The sequence below is a fragment of the Anopheles moucheti genome, chromosome 3 (assembly GCF_943734755.1).
Source record: "Anopheles moucheti chromosome 3, idAnoMoucSN_F20_07, whole genome shotgun sequence".
Taxonomy (NCBI): domain Eukaryota; kingdom Metazoa; phylum Arthropoda; class Insecta; order Diptera; family Culicidae; genus Anopheles; species Anopheles moucheti.
The window spans coordinates 76,482,118-76,502,895 of NC_069141.1; the positions used below are offsets into that span (position 1 = coordinate 76,482,118).

General features: G+C 43.5%; 2 protein-coding genes across 7 annotated transcripts in view; one reads left to right on the forward strand and one right to left on the reverse strand.

Annotated features, from left to right (window-relative positions):
- The window catches only part of LOC128304701 (protein furry), a 32,070-nt gene extending 11,740 nt beyond the window's left edge, over positions 1-20,330 (forward strand). For 2 of the 6 annotated variants that reach the window (XM_053041910.1, XM_053041912.1), the window contains 16 exons: positions 192-352; positions 4,767-4,886; positions 4,989-5,122; positions 5,293-5,391; positions 5,558-5,689; positions 5,916-6,084; positions 6,319-6,421; positions 7,057-7,510; positions 7,612-9,411; positions 9,504-9,932; positions 10,014-10,088; positions 10,372-10,401; positions 15,205-16,655; positions 16,817-16,893; positions 16,978-17,079; positions 19,109-20,330. In XM_053041910.1, the coding sequence (XP_052897870.1) occupies positions 192-352; positions 4,767-4,886; positions 4,989-5,122; positions 5,293-5,391; positions 5,558-5,689; positions 5,916-6,084; positions 6,319-6,421; positions 7,057-7,510; positions 7,612-9,411; positions 9,504-9,932; positions 10,014-10,088; positions 10,372-10,401; positions 15,205-16,655; positions 16,817-16,893; positions 16,978-17,079; positions 19,109-19,464 (5,692 nt within the window). In that variant the 3' untranslated portion in view covers positions 19,465-20,330. Of the gene's footprint in view, positions 1-191; positions 353-4,766; positions 4,887-4,988; positions 5,123-5,292; positions 5,392-5,557; positions 5,690-5,915; positions 6,085-6,318; positions 6,422-7,056; positions 7,511-7,611; positions 9,412-9,503; positions 9,933-10,013; positions 10,089-10,371; positions 10,402-15,030; positions 15,033-15,158; positions 16,656-16,816; positions 16,894-16,977; positions 17,080-19,108 lie in introns of all 6 variants that reach the window. The other 4 variants (XM_053041908.1, XM_053041911.1, XM_053041909.1 and 1 more) reach the window with 2 other exon arrangements.
- Positions 973-2,699, reverse strand: LOC128304702 (antigen 5 like allergen Cul n 1-like). The gene is made up of 3 exons (XM_053041914.1): positions 2,397-2,699; positions 1,371-1,612; positions 973-1,270 (listed from the first exon to the last, which is right to left on the reverse strand). Exons 1-3 carry the CDS (start codon positions 2,697-2,699, stop codon positions 973-975), a joined length of 843 nt encoding a protein of 280 aa, XP_052897874.1.
- Positions 20,331-20,778: the final 448 nt, after the last annotated feature.

Below are 20,778 nucleotides of genomic sequence, written 5' to 3' on the forward strand. Positions count from 1 at the left end.
CGGATTGTTTGCTTGGTGTAGTAAAAGTATGTTTGCGGAAATTTGCCAAAAATAGAAGAGTTTTTGCTTTGGCACTTAACCTAAATATGGATGGGGTGCATTATGTTTTTGTAGCCCAATTTATACTCGTAATATGATTACTAGTTACTAATGAACTTGCAACTAATAAATGTGTGAATTATCATTTGCAGAGAATATCCATGCGACCATTATACATCTGTGATTAACGTAACACTGCTGATGACTGGCTGCCCCAGAGTGGAGGTACACTCGACCGCACTTCAGTTGTTGCAGATTTTGGACAAACGTTTCTTTGGTAACGTTGGACCGTTACACACCGAGAGTGACCGTGGTAAGTTATACTCTGATCCGTTTAATTAAATATTTGAACTAAACAATATTATGTAAATAGGATATTGATTGGTTGCATCTATACAGCGTGTGGTGTGGAATGTAATGCGTTAATGTTTGTTCGTACCACTTCTGCCCGATTCGAACATTTCTCAGCTAAGCGCTATAATCGTACGAATGAGGTGTTCAATTAATTTTCACAAGCAAGCAAACATTGATGCGATTCAATTCTGTCATGAAGCCTTATTTACAATGCTGCTAAGTGCACGATAAATTTGAAACGTTCCGTGCGATTGGGAGACGATCGTAAGAGAACACGTTGAATTAGTTTTAAGACATTTTGATGCCATTGTAAGCGCGACACTAACAGGACCAAATAACAAAAAGCCCAAGGAGTTTGTACTTACGCTACTTGAGCAGCTATAAATTTCCTATGAACGGTTAAAATTTGAAATATGCCAAACAACGTATAATTACGAAAGTAAATTCATTCAAACGCAAAGTAAAATATTTTCGAAGTGAATCGTATTGATGTAGAACAGTTTGAAAAGATTTATTCATATTCACGGGAACGGCAACAAGGAATATTACCATACTAACATCAACAGAAAATCACAATCTTCAGAGAACCTGATCCTGCCAATCTATGGACGTTGAGTAAGGTTCGTGGACGCTGCACAAACAAGAGTACTGTTTGCTGTGGTGCGACTGGCACATGGTGGCTGGCTTCGTACCCGTGGTATAAGTCGCTCGATTTTTCAGATTGATAAAGGAATAATTGCAGACGAAGTAATATGCCCGACAATCTTCCCCCGTTTCCTCAAAGTAATCCTTTATACGTTTGGCGTAAGAAACCATCGCACAACCGATGAAGAATACGTTATCGTTCACCAACAGGGTGAAGTGGCCAATTGGTTTCCTGCGTATGAACAAACAAAACACAAATCGATTAGACAAAAACAAAACGCTAGTGCGGGGAATCAACGTGCCTCAGCTCGGTGGCATGGAATGTACCCTACCTGGGGCTATAGTCTGGATATTTGGCCAACATTTCACTCTTTGTGTCCCAGTACTCGTCGAACCAGGCGTACATAGAGCTATTGACCACCTCGGTCACCGTAAGCGTTCGTCCGCACACGGTACGTTTGGCGATATTTTGGCCGGCGTAGCGATAATGTTCCGTGCTACGGCACTGGTCGTGTCCATACTTGCAGTTTTTCACGTTGCACTCGGCCAACGATTGCAAATCTTCGTTTGTACGCTGCGGGGTGCAAATGGAATGTGTTTGAAGCGATCCAAATTGTAATAGAATAATAGAACAATCACCAGGACTGCAGGAGATCTTTGTGTTTGCCAATAGTGCTGCCTTTCGATTTTATTTGCACATGATTAGATGTTTAGTGCTGAGCACGGTAGCACGGTCCAGATGGGTTTCTCGTGCGAATACCAGCTCTACCATAAAATCACCAGAACACATAAACGGACACTCGTTCCATGAATACATTGTAGGTTTTTTATAGAATTCTTTAGCAGCAGTTTTAGGTATTGGGTATGTCTGTAAGTTTACAGTGTTTTACAAAAATGAATGCCATCGATACATTAAGCATAAAAATATTAGATTTCAAGTTTCATATTGATATCTTGGTCTTTTATCAATGATAATTGGACGACTCAAAAAATGCCCGCTTTAGAGTTCAAAATTGACACTATCAGACCACTACTTGTTTCGATTACATGTATTAAGCTTTTGTCGATCAAAATTATATTTCTTAGTTGTGGGAATTGTAAAATTGTCAGTAATTGTCAAGCAATTGTCAAAAAGTTTGCGAAACGTTGTGTTTCTGAACGACAATTCTTCAAATAAACTCTTTTTTAACAAACTGAGATCACATATTTTGGGGAAAACGTTTTAAACTTACTGGTGCACCCAACCTAAATCCCTCCATCCATTTGACCATCACTCTTTCGACTTGTCGAACAATAATAATAATTTGTATGCATGTGGAACGCCCAAACCCCGTATGGTTAACCAGCAGATATCTTACCAGTTGCACCATCCGTACGGCTGGGAAGAACCGGTTTATAGAACCACAGGCAAACAAATTTCTGAGATGGTTGTGCATGTGCAGTATAAACTGTTCATCCTTCCTGCTAAACTTATGCAGCGTAGCACTTTTCCCACTGCAGCCCGGTCCGTACGATTCGTTAAATTTGCATCCACAGCCAACGTTGGGTTTACCCACGGGACAATAATTTTTCTCACAGTAGTAATATTCCGAATAGTGTTTTGTCAAACCGAACTGGCACATAAGAGCAAACAAACCGACTGCGAATGCTACCCGATACATGTCAGTGGTTACCGGAATGATGGAACAACTGTTGCGCTTGATTTGCTCTATTTTAAAACGTGCTCAATGCGCAGGGGACGATTCTGCTTCACTGAACGCACTGCACTAACTGAAAAGTTGACTAACTTTTTCAAGTTCAAACTGGTCCCCCTCCCCGCCGCCACCGGCTCACAACCCATGTTTCAGTGTATGGTGGGAATTGGTGTCCATTTGGTTTTATTTTCGATTCGTGCTAGGGGCTTCATTTTTATTCCATACACCATTCCATCCCATTGGATGTCTTTCATGTATGCGGATGGGATTTTCATTGCTAAATCGTTGTTGACAGTTTCTGAGCAAACCCGCCTGGAAATCGTAAATCTATCTGTTGCTGTATTTATTTTTTTTACGAGCGCATTACCGGCACGCGTGACCGATCGATGAGGGATGGCGAGATTTGTCGGCAAGGAACCGGATCGTGTCGTATCCCCGGTGGCTTAAATCCCGCATGTAGTTAAGTTATTTATCTGTTAGTAGTTGTACGCACGGTTCATAAATATGTATGGCGCATTATTGTTTAGTTGAGTTATTACATCTTAATACCCTTGGCAGTCGGTAGTTTTGTTGGTGAGTGGAAATTGGAAATGGAAACCCTTTTTTTTCAACAGGACAATTGCGTTCACTCTTGTGCAGTGTGGTTGTCCTTCGAATACGATGAGATGAATATTGTGTAAAATTGATTAATAGTGTTGGGGTAATGAATAAATTAGAGCATCTATTTGATAAAGAAATCAATTAGCATGTGAAATGAAGCTTAATTTTATGTGATGCACATTATTTGGTCATTACATATGGTTTCATTTATAAAATTCCGTGTAGTACCCGAGATAATTTTAAAGCAGACCGCGAGTATCCTTGGGAATCCACTTATGTTAAATTCGGGTACAATATCGTTTACACTTGAAGTTTGGAAAGTCGAATTCCATCTTTTTTCGTTATGTATTCTCTATTTTGGGTAACATTTTGAAGGATAATATTAACAAAAATTAAATATTACATAAAACTATTAATGGAAAATCAAATTACAATAAAATAAATTTGTTGTATCGGTATAGTCAACGTGCCGTTCGTTAATTTTTCGAAGTATTTAATACAATTTGTAACAAGAATACTTCTGTATTACCACGTTGAATCCTTTTGTAGTAATTCTGGTTACATTATACTTAATAAAATCTCAAAATAGTTTTCAATTGTATTTGTATTGTATTGTACGAGTATGTAACAGAGACTCTATTGCATGCGGATTTAATTAAATTTTGAGGTTTGATACAATACCGCATCTACCTTAATCAGAATCGTACTGTTGTGGTAGGCACGTGGGTTAACAACACCACAAATAACTGGTTCATACCTCCAGGAGATCTACTGAATGGCAAACCGAACCGACTGTTTCTTCGGTTAAACTGGAAGGGAGCGTATTGTATTGGCAAGCAGGAGAGAAGACATTACGTTCTAAAGCCGTCATCGTTATCAGTCCGCGAATCACGATGCACAGTGTTCAGCTGAGCTTCCAGTTAGTAAGCCGCCCGTCTATCACGGTCGCTATCTGTTTGATGAATAATGTAATAATGTTTTGGCGCGCATGACATACATGCAAAAAATACTGCCAGCAGGTGAACAAGCAGGCTTTAAACAGGTACAGGATCTTCATTCACCAGTATCTTGAATAAACAGTTGTAGCTCAAGAAGGTTTTTTTTACAACGCTGCCATGTCAGTCGTTCAGAATTTACAAGTCGGATGTAAAGGATTGTTATAAGTGATGTACGCTGCTCTTTTGTTGTGGAGTACATTATCTGGGTAATGCCGATAACCTTGTTGTGCTGTTATTTATTGATACGATTCGGTTACCAATTAATGCTTGAATTATTATTTCTTTAAAAATTCTTCTTCTGCGTTTAGTGCATTTTTACTTTAAATATCATTTAAATAATTTAAATCTGGGTTAAATACTTACATACATGTTTATATGTTTATTTACATATCTAAATAAACGCCATTATATTTTTTTTCGATTTTCCACTTTGTAGAACCGGACAAAATAGGCACTTTAGATGCCGTACTGAGTGGGGCGTACTGTCGATCCCAGATGTATCTGTCTCGGCAGATAGCGCGCCTTCGTCCGGAACTGACAATGTCAATGTTTTCTGGTAAGTTATCACTTTTCAAATTCCGCGTAGTTACGCTTGTTAATACAAGAATTAGCGAATAAGATTAGTACCGATTGACTAACGTTCTTGTTATACTTGCAGAGATAACGTATCGATTTCAGACGGCACGAGCCGAAGCACGTGCACTATTGTTACAGTGCTTGCTACCATGGTTGGAAAATGTAGAACTTGTAGCCTCGAGCGTACCGCCAGCGACTCCACTCTCTTACATTATGGTATTATTTTTGTTATTGTGAAAACATGTATACGTTGCCTGTATATCGATATTGTACTGTAACGCTCTGAACGCTCTGTTTATGTACATTTGATTACAAGTAAAGTAGGAAATTAGCCGAACACAATAAGCTGATGTATACGTTATTGTGTGTTCTTGTCTGTTCAACAGTATTATCCGGATGCTGGTACAAGGGGACGCCGTGAAGGATCTGGCTCGACCGAGGCAACGGAAATGATACTGAATAATCTCTTTTACATTACAGCTAAGGTAATAGATATTAATCTGTATTTACGGCAGCTTGTAACGAACCGTGTAAATAATATTAAAATTGTATTCACTTTGAAAGAGCTTCTTTTTAAGCAATTTTTCTTCCCCTAGTTATAACTTATATTCATCCCACTCCTGCGCTCTTTTTGAATATTGTTACTTATAGTTTGCTGATTCACACCCGTACATCGAAGAGCTGTGGGGCACATTATGCCAGTTTTGGCCCAACAATCTTAAAGTCATACTACGCTACTTGCTCATCATATCCGGCATGGCACCGAATGAGCTGTTAGCCAATGTAAGTATATTTACTGCGATGAGTGTTAAATCGTTTTCCGCTGCCAAAAATACGTTACGGTGCGATGAGGGTTAACAATTTGTGCGGGCTATGATGGAGGCGCCTGGTGCTTCACAATGCTCACGATGAGGATGAACGAAGCAATGTTGGAGCACTGGGGATGGAGAGCACACCATTTTTCAGCTAGCTTTGTTTCTTTTCTCACCGTGTCCTTATTTCTTACTAGGCAAAACGGGTGGCATTGTATTTGGCCCGTTCATGCACCAACAGGCTGCTGGACGAACTGATGAGCGAACTGCAAACGGTCGAAACGCTAAACTGTTTAATTGAGCGCACGGAAACACCACCATTTTACCGCCTAACGAGCATGAGAAAAGCTTCCAGCCACTCAGATGGTAAGTTCAGCACGGGGTCCAGCTTTTTAATTAGACGAAAAAGAAAACCTCTCGAAAGATTGACGGTCAGTTGGCAATCGAACGTTTGCCTTGCGGGGACGAAAGTTAAGAAATGATTGGAGTTTTTGCTCCGGAAAAATTAATTTCAATTAAAATCGGTAATGGAAAAACGAGGAAAACACACACACACACACACGAAAATCATACCATTCCACTGTTAATTGCTCATCACAGGTCCCGCTTCCGGCAACAACGATCCGAAGGTGCAGGATGTTGATGTAGAAAAAGGAACTATCCATACGAAGCGCCACAGCGGAGAGGATCCAATAAAGTCCGGGTAAGACTTTTTACTTGCTTACAAAAGAATTATTGCATTACAAAAACAACATTTTGCAAAAAAATATTCTGTTCAGGTGCGTGCGGGGTGCATATTTAAGAAGAATGATTACTTAATATTCGTTTGATTATTATTGTTTGTTACTTAAATACTTAAATACTTTTGAAATAGTAAATTGGTTCCCAAAATTCAATTTGGCAGTAAGAACGAAATAGCGAATCGTTAAATTAAGGGCTTTATTTATCGGAAAACTTTGCTGTAATTCAATCACAGTAACAATCCGTAACAACTCTTCAGGTATGTTAATCTTACTGCACACACTTTTCCGTTTAACATCACGGTTATGATTACCAATTTACCAAAGAATAGTCGTTAACAATCAGCATCACAATGTTTCGTCTGATGATAGTAGTTACAAAAGTGTATAAAGAAATGTGCGATATAGGAAATGGAAACGGGGGCTGGCTAATTAAACCCTATTCAGTTTGAACCGTTTACCGTGAACGTTGAACTTGTTGCGAACGATGAAGCCGACCGGAAGGAGAGGAATCTCAATTAACCGTACGTATTGTTTACTTATTGCCGTTTTATGTATGGTTATCGGCATGTTGCGCCCCACCGCACTACGCGCGTAGCACGTGCAAATCGGACAGTGCGCTGCGTACGTTCGCAAACGCGTACCGGCCGCCCCGTGGTAGCGATAAGATACGTACCGCATCCGGACCGTGCGTGTTGCCAAGGCACGAGGACGTAATGATGATGATGAACGAACCGGAAATGAATCAGGAGGATAATTTCGTGCAAATACGCGCCGAGCAACCGACCGCACCCCACCCACTGCCGATGCCGGAGTACGGTGGATACTTTGCGCCGCTTACCGAGTTTTTGCCGGACACGAACATTCCCATCAGCGGGTTCCATCGGTGCAATGTGGCTGTCATGTTGCTGACCGACATCGTGGTGGATGGCATACCCGGGCTCGACTGGACGCTGCACGTTCCGCTCATGCTGCACATTTTGTTTCTCGGGCTGGATCACACCCGTCGCATTGTGCGGGATCATTGCAAGAAGCTGTTGTTGAATTTGCTGGTAAGTAGCATCGGTGGTAATGCTAACGCTACGGCAACGGTATTTGCGAGCAAACATTTTATGCTTATCCTTACACTAACTTGGTTCCGATTTGTGTGCAGATTGTGCTGGCCGAGCATAACGATCATTTAACGGTTGCGAAGATACTGCTGAACAGTGATACATCCAAGCTGCGGTTGGGTATCGTAGTACCGTCCCTTCCCGTGATTGATCACAATTTTACCGAGCCCGATCAGGAGTTCGATAGCTACCTGTTTGGATTAAACACCGGTACCGCCCAGCAATCGATACTGTCGCCCGCGTCGAATCAACCGAACGAGGAAACACCGACCGTGCCGATGATCGTAACCGAGGAGAATGCACCACCGCAACCGGGACCGACCATGCCGACGGCCCACGTCATCAAGAGCTTGATCAAGTTCCTGTCGAACGCGAGCAGCCAACAGCAGCCGCTGTGGAACTACGAGGACATAACGGCGAAAGTTTGGAGCATAAAGTCGGCGGATCAGTTGCAGTGCTTCCTGCGACATATCGTGAAGGCGTTCACGGACAGCTATCCCCACGCACGGATCCCGGAGCGCTGGGCACAGACAGCGCTGCAGCTTGGGCTTAGCTGCTCGTCGCGCCACTACGCCGGGCGCAGCCTGCAAGTGTTCCGCTCGCTTAATGTACCAATCAACTCGCGCATGCTGTCTGACATTCTGTCGCGGCTGATCGAAACCGTCGCCGAGCAGGGTGAAGACATGCAGGGCTACGTAACGGAGCTGCTGCTCACGCTGGAGGCGGCCGTCGACAGTCTCGATTCCGACTTCCGGCCGCTGGACGTGATGAAGGACATCTTCAAAAGTACGCCAAATTTGAACAACAAGGAAGGTGTGGTATCGGGCATGTACAGCGGCAGCAAGCGGTCCGGGGATGGCGGTATCGTTGGAGGTTCGCCCGGCCAAAGTTTGCACAATGCGACCAGCGGTGGGCATACGCGCAGTACGAGCTACTCCATCTCGTACTGCTCGCGTAAGGCGGCCAACTCACCGATCGACAAGCAGATCGAGCTGCGCAATCGGAACGCGGCGCTAGAGATTGAACGCAATGCGGCCAAGTTCGGTGCTGGTCAAACGTCACTGTCGCGTTCGCGCAGTGCCCAAAGCCTGAAGCTGCTCGGCGATACGGCTACGCAGGACGATAAGATGACGATACTGGCCCAGCTGTTTTGGCTGGCCGTGTCACTGCTGGAAAGTGACTACGAGCACGAATTTCTGCTGGCACTAAGATTGCTTACGCGCGTCCTTCATCGTCTGCCGCTAGATAGACCGGACGCGCGGGACAAGGTCGAAAAGCTGCAGCAACAGCTCAAGTGGTCCACGTATCCGGGAGTGCACGCGCTGCTGCTGAAGGGTTGCACACATTCCGGCACGTACGAGGCATCGATAGCGCTGCTGTCGCAGCTGACGCCCCTGCTAAATCTGCCCGTGTGTGATCCAACGCAAAGCTGTGCGTTTCCGATGAACGTGATCGCTCTCCTGCCATACATGCTGCTACACTACGAGGATGCCAACGAGATATGCATCCGGAGCGCGGAAAACATCGCCCAAGTTGCGTCGGAAATGGGGCTCAAGCTGGAGAATCTCGGTACGGTTATGACGCTGTACAGCCGGAAGACGTTCAGCAAGGAATCATTCCAGTGGACCAAGTGTGTGGTAAAGTATCTGTACGACACGTACGCCCACATGGGTCTGCACATGCTGGCGTTCCTAACGGAGGTGCTAGAGAAGGGTTGGGTGCAGGTGCAGCTGCAGGTGCTGAGTGTGATTCACTGCATGCTGCACTACGTGGATCTGTCCGCCGTCCCAATACAACCGATCGCAGGCGATATGCTGAGGATTATATCGAAGTATTTGGATGTGAGTATTTTTATATTCCCTACGTACCGTATACTCTGGTGATAATGAATATTCTGATAATGTTATTTGAATTGCCATTTGTCTTCCCTCAGAGTCCCAATTGGAAGGAAGCGTTGAAGATTCTAAAGTTCGTGGTGACACGCAGTTCCAGTCTGCAAGTGGTGCCGCAATCGTCCGAGGGTGGTTCGTCTTTCGCTAACCTGCATGGAAGCTTTAGCGATTCGGAGGTGTTCTGCAAGAAGGAGCTTGCCGGACGAACGATGGAATTTTCGTTCGATGTATCGCAAACGCCCCTAATAGGACGCAAATTGCTGCTAAAATCCGACAATGAAACCAACGCATCGTCCGGCATTGGCGGTGCCCCGATCGGCGCGAAAGGTTTCAATGGCTCGAACAATGTTACCGCGGCGGGGGCCCATTACGGACACGCGGGAACACCAAACTCACCGCGCAGAAGTGCCAGTCTGTCGCCGGCCGATACTGCTCCACTGAGCGGATGGAAACGGCCATGGATGTCACAGGTAAGTAATTATGCTTTATATATGCTTTGTTTAAGCAATCGGATAATTGCATATTTAATTTTTTTTTCTATTTCTTTCTAGGGACGGGTGCGGGAATGTTTGGTAAATCTGCTAACAACATGCGGACAACGCGTCGGTTTACCCAAGAGCCCTTCGGTAAGTCAATTTGTTTGGATTATAAACACTTTTCTATTGAAGTGCAGTTACTTAAATGATATTGAATGAGATACTGTACGATCAATTTTGCTGATCTAACTAAATGTACTACAACAGAATGTAATACCGCAGAATGACTGCAAGTAATGTGGAAGGATGAATGCCTTCAAGAACCAAATTTTTCCCTTTGCTTAAATGGCGTGTTGTGCGTGTAATTTATTATTATTATTTTCTTCTTTATTCATATACCATTTTCTATCCCTGTAAATTTGATATCGCAAAGGATGATATCATAAGCTCATTGTACTCCAAGGTAATGAACATATTTATTTCCCTACACTCGACGTAAGTGCTTCACGCGTTTTTACTGCAATTCGCTTCAGCTGAACGTTATTTTCTTTACTGAAAAGCTCATATGTTGTTGTGTTCTTCTGTTTTTTTTTTTTTCGTTTGTTTCTATCATTGTGATTTGTTTTAGAACTATCCCATGTGTGTTCCATGTAAATGGGAATATTGGTAATGTGAAATTGTGAATTAATTTGTTTTTGTTTTTATGTCGGTAAAAGTACATGAGCTTCGCAGTCATACGTAAGCGCGTATCACAGTAATTAGTCTTTAGGCAGCACATTTCCGGCGAAAAGACAAATTGTCTGTGAGTTGCAAACCGGATGCTTATGATCTAAATTTATCACAAAGCGCTCGCCATTTCGTAACGCGGTGTTGTGATGGATAATTGTCGCAAATTCATTGGAAGAAACATCTGTGATATAAGTCCCGTATTTCGCCTCAACAATCATTAGCGTGTAGCGTCGAATTTTGCATCAAATGAACCGTAGCAAATGAGCTTGTCGGGGGGAATGATACATTTATCAACAAAGCTCTTGAATATCTTTCCCAATGGGCATATCAAATGTCCCACCCAAGATGGGGTCGATATTTGGGCAAAACATCTGCCGCGACAGTGCTTTAAACGTTGCCGACGATGGCGGCGAGTTCCGTGTAGTATGTTAAGCAAAAAAAGCAAACTAGAATGTTCGAAAAACAAGTTTCGAAACATTGCTCGTTGGCAATTTGTGTGTTCATTCGTGTTACTGTTGTGCAATTGAGCTGCTCAAAGACACTGTTTTGGACAAAAAAAGAAGGGTGCGGGGAAGCTTAGCAGCCAGCAGAGTGGGCATTGGTTCTTCAGCAAGCCAGTTGGATGAAAACTGGTGCTTGACACAATCGGATTTTTCCTCTGAATTTCAGTGTCCTATCGAGTGAAGGAGCGTATTGTGAACGCTTCTTTTACGCTCAAACACGGGTACACGCACACGTGTGGATGATATTTCCCGCATGGGTTGGTACGCGAAGTGTCCACTGTTTGAAATGGTTTGTTGTATAGTCAAGAGTAACGTGCACAAATTTGTGTACACCGTCAACCGTGGACACCCACTCGACTCGGAGTCGGCGTTTGTTGTTGAGTCGCGAACAAAGAAAACAAAAAGCAAACCAACAGAATGCGCTCAATATTAGTATAAGCTGAGAAAAATTGGCCAACTCTGGTTCCAACAGTTCCGCGAAATGGAAAATGGCACGTCGTCTATAAGGCTCCCGATGGCAAAGGTGACGGATGGGTGCATGAACACGCAGATGAGTGATGAGGGCGGTTTAACAAAAAAATTGGCTCGTCTAGTGGAAATTGGTTATGCAATCAGCGACGACGGGCTCTCCTACGATGACAGCGGCTGGATGCTGGGACAGACTTCAACATGTGGCATGCTAATAGAAAATTCCTGCATAAAACTGTTTACCCTTTAAAAAATGCTAATCAAAATGCACAACATAGGGTGGGTAGTTAATGTTGGTTTCATTCAAAATCCAAAGAATTTCCATTCAACATTTTAGGTTCCGTCAAACACTCATCAACAGGAGGAAAGACCGTATTTCTACCGTACAATAGTTTTCGAATCTGAAACCCGGTGCCCCACCCCCGTACGGGATGTGGTTGTGGTAACTGCGTGCGGTCATTAAATATGTCACGTTTCGTGCCGGTCGTTAGCAGCTTGTTTGTGTTACCCGTTTTCCTTTTTCCTTTCCTTTTTTATTTTTGGTAACCTCTAACCTCATTGACATGTCTTCATATCACGTCAAAATAAAAACCCCTTCACACGAAGACGCTTTTGTTCGGTCCTGACTTGACAAAAGACGGCAAACCCCTCCAAATCCAAACTCCTTTGTTCGTGTGTGAGTTTATTGATTGCTGAAGGTGCCGATGCTCCCATAATAGATGGTAGCTCACGCGTAACTATCGCGTGGCATTGTTAAGCCGGTGAATGAACGCAGGATGAGTTTGGCGGTGCTGTCACCGCCCGTTTGCCAAAGATTGCGCTACACATATTTATATATATAGCACGCTGCACAACTTGCAGCTGACAGAAGAATGATCATTATTTTCTTTCCAACCGTGCACTGAACCGCATATATTGAACCAACCAGCGATAAGCTGATTTGGTGGCAGTTCCAGATTCGGTGGAAGGTGACGAAAACGACTGTTGAAGTGCTGTACGATTTTAAAGCAATCAAACTTTGTGATGGAATGGAAATGGACACCACGGAACGGCCGTGAGTGAAACGTGTGTGCCGGAAATGCGCTATAATCTGTCAGTGTTCTAAACTGACCGTAGGGAACATTCATCAATGTGGCTTTTCCGCCTCAAAAGGTTGGTTCATTTTGCTTTAATTGAGTGTGCTTGCGTGCAGAATAGGGTCGGTTCCGAATGCCAGCATAGGGTCCTGGGCGTGCCGAAAGATTGAAACAAGGATAACAAATGGTCGTTTAAAAGTAAAACGCATGGAATTGAAAATTGTAAGCCCCAGGTTGGAATGTGATGGTGTGGAGATGATGGGTGTAAGAGTATTGGAATGAAGTTGTAAAAAAATGTTTTTTTGTTTGTTGAAAAATCCAGCAATACACAGTGGACGCAGACCGCGCTAAAGAAGGATTTTTGTGATATCGATATTCGTAGTAATTTTACATTAAAGTAGTTATTTAAATTGCTTCAATTTTCAAATAGATATGACGAACAATATAAACGTCATATAAAAAACCAAATAATTTGACATGCGGAAAATTGTAGATTTTAGTACACTCGAGGGGTGTCTTGTTATAAAAATTGTAGAACAATCAATTATAAAGCTCGTATTTGTAGCTTTTTAAGTTACAGCTATTTTTTGAAGATACTTTTTGTCCTAATAGTATCCAATCGCTCCAATTTACCGAAATGCTAAAAAAAGGAGTAAAAAAACAATTACAGGCCCAAAAAAATTGAAATTGAAATTGAAAAATTCGCCTATCTCGAATTTCCACGTAAATCGAATCCTGGTGCAATTTCGTTTATTTCGACGTTTAAGCAAAGTAAAAAAATACCAAGATGTACCGCGTATCTCGGGGACTACCTGTATAGTCTTGTTTGAAACCTGGAGGATTCGAAAGTCATCCAACAATTTGTTACATTTACATAACGCATCCTGAAATACGTTTAATATTAGTTTATGTATGGTGGAAAACTTCATGACATCCTCTTTTTATCCCGGCGCTTGCATGGATTGCGTCTACTGTGCAACGGTTTGAAGATTGATTTGACATTGAATTGTTCACTGTTAGGGGAGTCGGTGAGTCGGGTGCTGTGCCCCCGCATCCAGCGAATAGGGAGATTTATGATCCTGAACTCACCCGACACATTCCATTCCATGTGACGTGCATCCACGGGCGACAATCGGTGCGATCGGAAATAGCGTACCCGTACCCTTTACGATTCGAGAGCCTTGCCAACCGTGAAGTTCGGCTTTAAATGGTATAACAAATTGAATTTTACTCACCAGTTGGCAGCGTAGCACATTTGGGGTTTTTCCCGATTTGGCCAATTTCTTGCCACGGTTGGAGCGCAGCTTAAAACTTGCTCTGTTGCAAGTGTTTTTGACACTAGTTTAGGTTCGTTACTACTAGTGGGACTATGATTTTTTGTTGTCTTCTTACAGTTGCAGTTTTTGTTGCGAAAGCTTTTCGGGGTTTTTTTTTTTGGTTTGCCCAACAACTGTCTGTCTGCTGTTTGTAGCGTTTCTCATGGCAAACTAAGTTGTTCCCGGTTTCGGTTCAGTGGGTGGAAAATGTACGAACACGTTTTACAGTTAAAAAGAATCACTACACTTGCCAGGGAAGCAAAAGCACAATTGCGAAAGAAATGAAAGCTGACGATGTTAGTGGCGTACAGCCGGCATTTCCCTTATGCCCTTTGTTTGTTTGTGACTGTGATGAGTTGGGTTTGTCTCTCTTCTCTCTCTCTTTCTTGCATCTAATCTCCAATAAACCATCATTCGTCTTAACACCCCTGGAATGGGGTTGTGTGACAACTTGCACAAATTTCGCTAATGTTGTGGAAATGTGGATTAAGCGCTATTTTTTTATTGCCACTTTGATTGTGAGTAAGCCATTTTTTGTCCACCCTCCCCCCCTCCCCCCTCCCACCCTTCTCATCCCTTTTCGTTTTCTTTTGTTAGAGAGAAGATGTTGGCCAAAAAACTCCAGCATCCGTAAAGTTTGTCCGATTTGCAAAATTTATGAGACTGTCAACAACAGCTTTGTAACATCGTTTCAGCTTTTATGATGAGTGCAAAAGTTTATGCAATGGTATGATAAGAAAAAAGCTAGCCGCCAACAAGATAACCGAATTTTGTGTAAAAACAACCCCCGAATGTCGCCCGAATCTTTTCATTAGTAACAGTCTGATGTTTGGTTTTATAGTTTTTGGGGTTGAAAAGATGTCGAAGTTAAAATATGGCAAACTTTTAGTTAACACCTGCCAAGATTTCTTTATATATATATTGCGTTTAGGAGTCTTGGGTCGTTAGACATTCTATTTCACAGTATTTTCATAGACATTCATAAAGCTATTTTCTGTAGTCGTATTGCACTCACTCGCACAATAACCTATCGACGGTAAGCTACGTGTTAGACACAACCTCGATGTATCTCACCCGGCGCTCACTGTACTGCTCATCACTGTTTCTGCGTACCCAAAGTACCCGAAGTGCCCCGACCCCGCTATTAATTACACTATTTTGTTGTTCCACACAGGTCATCTTCAGCCAATCGTCCGATCTGCTCGAGCGCCAATCGTCTGCCGCATCCAGCACGGACGAAATGTCCGGTGCCCAGCAAGATTTGAGCGGTGGTTCGAAACGGGACGACGGTGCACCGGACTTTGGTGTGTTCAAGGACTTTGATTTCCTCGAGTACGAAAGCGAAAGCATCGAGGGCGAATCGACGGATAACTTCAACTGGGGCGTACGACGCCGCCCCCTGTCCGAGGGTGAAAACGAACCACACTCACTGTCCGCCGGTGGCGGCGGTGGTGGTAGCAGTGGTGGTGGCGGTGGCGGTGGTGTGACCGGTGGCGTTTTGCGTACATCACACCCAAACATTGACGAGAGTCTGAGTGAGAAAACGCCTGTCTTCAATCGCCGCAAGCGACCCAACGCGGATGATTCGTCGGACGAGGAGGTTGAGTCGGAATCGCCGCTGGACGAGGAACCGCGTCCAATCTTCTCGAAGGCGGCCTATCTGAGCGGACCGCCAACGAGCCTGAGCCTGCGGGAACGGCGCCATCGGCGGGATTCGGTGTCGCGCAGCGATACGAGCGGTTCGAGCGCCGGCGACCTCGGTGACATCACGCCGTGCAATGCGTCCCCGCATCTGCCGGGCATGCACCCGTTCCGCACCGGGCCGATACGGGACGAAAGTGTCGATGTGTGGCGCCGCAATCTGGTGACACTGCTCGTGAACCAACCGTCGTCCCACGCGCCCGACTTGCTCAACCAAATGTTCCGCCTGATGAAGGAGCTGACGCTACGCTCTATTTCGATTTCGAAGGAGTGTATGCGATATTTCACCGGGTGCGGCGTGCAGCTCGGTCATCGCATTTCGGTACTGTCCGATCTGCTGGCAACGCGCGGTGATCCGCCGAAAATTTGGTACCATCAAAGCCTCGCGACAACGCCGCGGCTCTTCGAGAACCTTCGGTACGGTGTGCTGGAGGTGCAGGAGCACCTGGAGACGTTCTTCGACCGTAAGGAAACCGTGCTGGACAGTTTGGACGAGGTAAAGACGTCCTGCAAGTTGGCCCTCTTCACGTCGGACATTGATTCGGCGAACGAAGGTACCGGAGGTTCCAGCACAGTCGTGTCCCTTTCCACCTCGACCGATCCAGCAACGGCCGAGCTGCTGCTCGATCTGGGCCGTGGACTGTACAAGCTGATGTTCCAGTTGCTGCTGCTGATCGAGTCGGACCACAAAATAGCCATCAGCGTAGTGCAGAATCTGCGCCAGAATGAACAAATGCAAGACCTTTCCAACCTGTACATGTCCGTCCGCGGTGCGCTGCTACGCTGTATCGACGATGCGGAGATGGAATCACTCGACACATCCACGTCGACCGAGGGCGAAAACACACCAACACCCTCACCGGGACTGCCAATGAACAACAGCGAGTTCGAGAACATACTGGTGGAGCTAATCGACAACCAGCGGTAAGCATTCATATTACCTTTTTTTGCTCCGTTAAAGTTTGTGATAACACATTCCCTTCTAGAGGGATGCCGATATTACTATTATTGGCATGGGCAATCGAAAGGTGTGATATTTATAGTCTGATATTTTCGTTATGGTTTTTGCTCTCCTTTATTCACAGGTGGTCGGCAGCGATAAATCACGTTAAACAGCACAAACAAATGTCGAACCATTCGGCATCGAATTACAATCTGCCCGGTGGTAGTGGCGGTACTGGCAGTGGCAGCGGTGGTACCGTGTTCATCACAGGCAGTAACGCCGGTGTGTCGGTGTGCGGTGGAGGTGACGGCCCGTTCAGCAATCTTGGCACGGAATTTAAAACTATCGATGATTTATCGATCATACTGAATGTTTACGCCCATCGGCTGACGAAGGATAGAAACGGTAAGCTTTAAAGGGAGTGTGGATTATATAGGCAAGCATGAATATCTTTGGTAAAAGCGATAAGGTTCTAAGTTTTTCTGAGTGGGTTATTTTTTTTAAGAATGCAGTACAGGCCTTTATCGCTATATGTCTGTTGTATTCCGACAACATCAAACATTAGGCTTACATTCTTTGGCCGCTACAACAGGTGCAACTTTTGACGACATTCGAATGATCGTGGCGTGCATCGCCGCACCATTTTTATCGTGAAGGAAAATCCATTTTTTGTCCCAAATTTCCACCCAATTTCCTATCACCGTACGTAGGGGTGCCGTAGATGACAAAATTGATAATGTGTTTTAAAAAGAAAAAAAGCTCAGGTTTGTGTAAACCTAATATAAAAGATCTAAATCCAAGGGTAAACTTAGGGGTTAAATGGTACGATGGTATAAAAGGTATAGAGCTCACTAAATTGAACCTGGTTCAAGTTGAACGAACCCTTTTTGAATTGGTGATGTGATGACCAGCATTGAGGAGCTACAGGGTGTTTCATTAATTATATATATTTTTTTATTATTATTTTGCCCCATGTTCATATCCTGTTCTGATTTTGTTATCAGTTTTAACTACACGTGGACGATAGTGACATTCTGTCTTTTATTGGTTCAAAATTGTCTACTTCATATAAAAAATCAAATGACAAATTTTAAATCTTCCAGAGTGTACTGCCTCTTTAAAGAATTTATATATTGTTTAATTTACCTTTTGTTTTCCTGCTTTTTGTTTGTTTGTTGAAAGTATTATAGATATTTTTATTTTATTTCTATTGCTAACATGAAGGCTAAGAGGTGTTTTTATTTGACACTACAGAATTGATTCTATTACCGCTCAATGGGCGTAATTTCTCTAAATTGTATTTGTCCCCATGCCGCCAAAGCAGCACATCGTAACATTTACTAACACTATCGACACATAGAAACTTCAAAGTTAAAATCCAATAAAATGCACCCGTTTGAACTGGAAATAAAATGTAGCTTAATAGATTTTTCCTTTCTTCTGGCTGGGTCACCAACATTGTTTAGGGGGTTTGGAGACTATTGCAACGTTTCCACAAACCGGGTACCCTAGCGGGGGCCGTACGTATTATTTGCTGACCGTACAAAACCGACCCATAAAAACCCCGAAAACCATTCCGTCCACAACCCGGACGGAGTTTATTTTATTTTACGTTTATTATTTTTTTCATTCGTTCGTTCGTAGTATTGCACGGGACGCCTTGAATTCCTTTATTAAACGTGAAACAGTTGGGTAAAAGTAGAAAGTATGTGCAAAAAATTTAACGTATTGCAGCAATGATTTATATGGACCTTTTTTCTTGGCACTTTATTACATGTGTTAAAAACGAGGATCACATGACTAATAAAGTTTGAGAAGCAAGTTCAGTAGTGGTAACTGACTACCGGTGGTATCGAGAATTTCTTGTCTCCCCCCAAATACTAAATGATGCTGTAAAAGACAGGTTGTAAGGTTAGTTCATAAATATAAACCTTTGCTACTGCTGACGACAGTAATTTATTGCTTTATATATGAAACACCAGAAGGAATGGTTTGCAGAATGACACTTACCAGCCGTTCTCTAAATCAACCTGTGGTTTGGTTAGCTAGCCGTACCCGTGTGTGCTTCCGAACTCCTGATGGAATGTAGAGTGTTTAATAAATGACGTCAACCCACGTGTTTGTACTTCCTACGTGCGTGATGCGAGGTATTGTTTGCTGTGTGTAAACAGGTTCCTTTTAGGTGAATGATTTCATTAGAATTTTAATTATCCTTACACTATACACTTCATTAATTTCTGCATTTCTCTCGATATTAATATCGTTCGAACCATAATCGCATAATGTGCATTGATAGTTTAAACCACAAATAGTACATGATTGGCTCTGTTTGGCCAATGCCAATGCCATCCAATGTGGGAATTATTCACACAGCTAATGTGTGACAGGTTAAAGGTGGCATGACATTAATGCTTCTCATTTCACACCCCAACAGATGTGTTCATTGTGTCCCGGTCGGAGTTTGAGCTCGGTGAAATCTATCAAATTCTCATGGAAAACTTGCTGCACGTTTCGTCCGCGCTGTCCAACATGGAGATCAGCATGAAGGCCAACACCAGTTCCAGCTCCTCGACGGTAACAACGATGACGACAATCCCGGCCGTACACGGCACCGGCGGTGGAAGCAACAGTGGCGGCGGGCAGGGCAATGGAGCTCAGGGGAACTCAGCGGCGGGTTCGTTAATCGGTACCGCACAAGGCGCTAATCAGCTCATACCAAGGCCACCACCACCGGTGCTGGCCCCAACCAACCCATTCAAAGATACGGTAGACATCATCACGACCCTGTAAGGGGCGAATGATGGACAAGACAACGCTATATTACAGCGTTTCACTTTGGGCACCGGTACAAAGCGCACCGCGGCTCTACATGCAAATTTGATTCCATTTTGCCGTTACATTCAACAACGGAATCTTTTTTGATTATTCGCAACATAATTCCAACGTGTCTGAAATACTGTCGTTCTTCATTTCGGGTCCGCCCGTCACGGTCGCAAGGAGGCAACCTTTTCAAAGCGGTACGCCCAGAAGAAATCAATTCGCTTCGTCGTCTTTATGCGTGATGCTTTTTTTGTTGCGATAAAATTTAACGAGAATTGTCAGACCCGCACCAATCTCCAGTCGCCCGTGTAATGTGATTTTAAGTGCGGATCAAACCCGGAACTGGACAAAGAAGTCAAATATTCCGCTGCCGAATCGTTCGTGTTGGCAAAGTGCCGCCGAACGGTAACGAACCGAGTTTGATGCTGTCAAAAAGGTGTTGCGTCTTGCGGGCCATTTTGTTGGTGGGGGCGGGTGATTGCACAGGCTCAGGTTCGAGTATCAGAATTCCATTTTAATAATTTATCCATTCGTATCCATCCATCCACACGCCGGATTGCCGCGCTGTCTGTGTTTTAGTATTATTTATTAATTGTGACAATTGGCGCCACCCCTTCCCCCCCAAAATTGCACTGGCGCTGCGCCGCATGGACGGCAAAGCAATAAACTACTAATCAATGAAACTGGTGTAGCATTAGAACGAGTGAACAAATAAGTGCAACCAGAGCAAGATGAACAAAGGAGTGAGACACAGGAAAACAAACACTAGCAACAAAAACAACAAAAAACAAGTGGACACATACGTGTGCACTAATTGTATGACGAATCTTTTGTTGGTCTTGTACATCTTTACACCATGGTTCGAGAAATAAAATGTGAATCTAAATGTGTTTGCAGAAGTTGTGTTGAATGTTTGTATTAGCGTTATTATTTTAATTATTTTACGTTAAAGCCGAACGTATGGTTTAGTAATTTAGACGATTTAGGAAAAATATTATTTTCAGAAGTTTTTCGTGGACATTTTTTACGTTACACGTGTTACACAACATATTACATATTACATGAAACATATAACAACATGTTTCAAAATGTTGTGCAATGTCTTAAGCAATAATAAGGGGTTTTGCCTGATTGTGGCGATTATCAACACTCTGTCTTGAATGATTCTGAATAGTTTCGATTTTGTTTCATCTTGCGGTACGTTATATAATAATAGTAATATTAAGTAATATGTATTGCCTACTAATTGTTAAACAATCGGTCGTTTGGGCAAATGCAAACATT

What these genes read in the sequence shown, in the direction of transcription:
- LOC128304702 (XM_053041914.1), bottom strand. Translation starts at nt 2,699, where the DNA reads ATGTATCGGGTAGCATTCGCAGTCGGTTTGTTTGCTCTTATGTGCCAG. An exon ending in CCGTACGGATGGTGCAACTG is followed by an intron (nt 1,613 to 2,396) that starts GTAAGATATCTG and finishes TGCACCCCGCAG; the next exon opens with CGTACAAACGAAGATTTGCA. An exon ending in TATCCAGACTATAGCCCCAG is followed by an intron (nt 1,271 to 1,370) that starts GTAGGGTACATT and finishes GTTCATACGCAG; the next exon opens with GAAACCAATTGGCCACTTCA.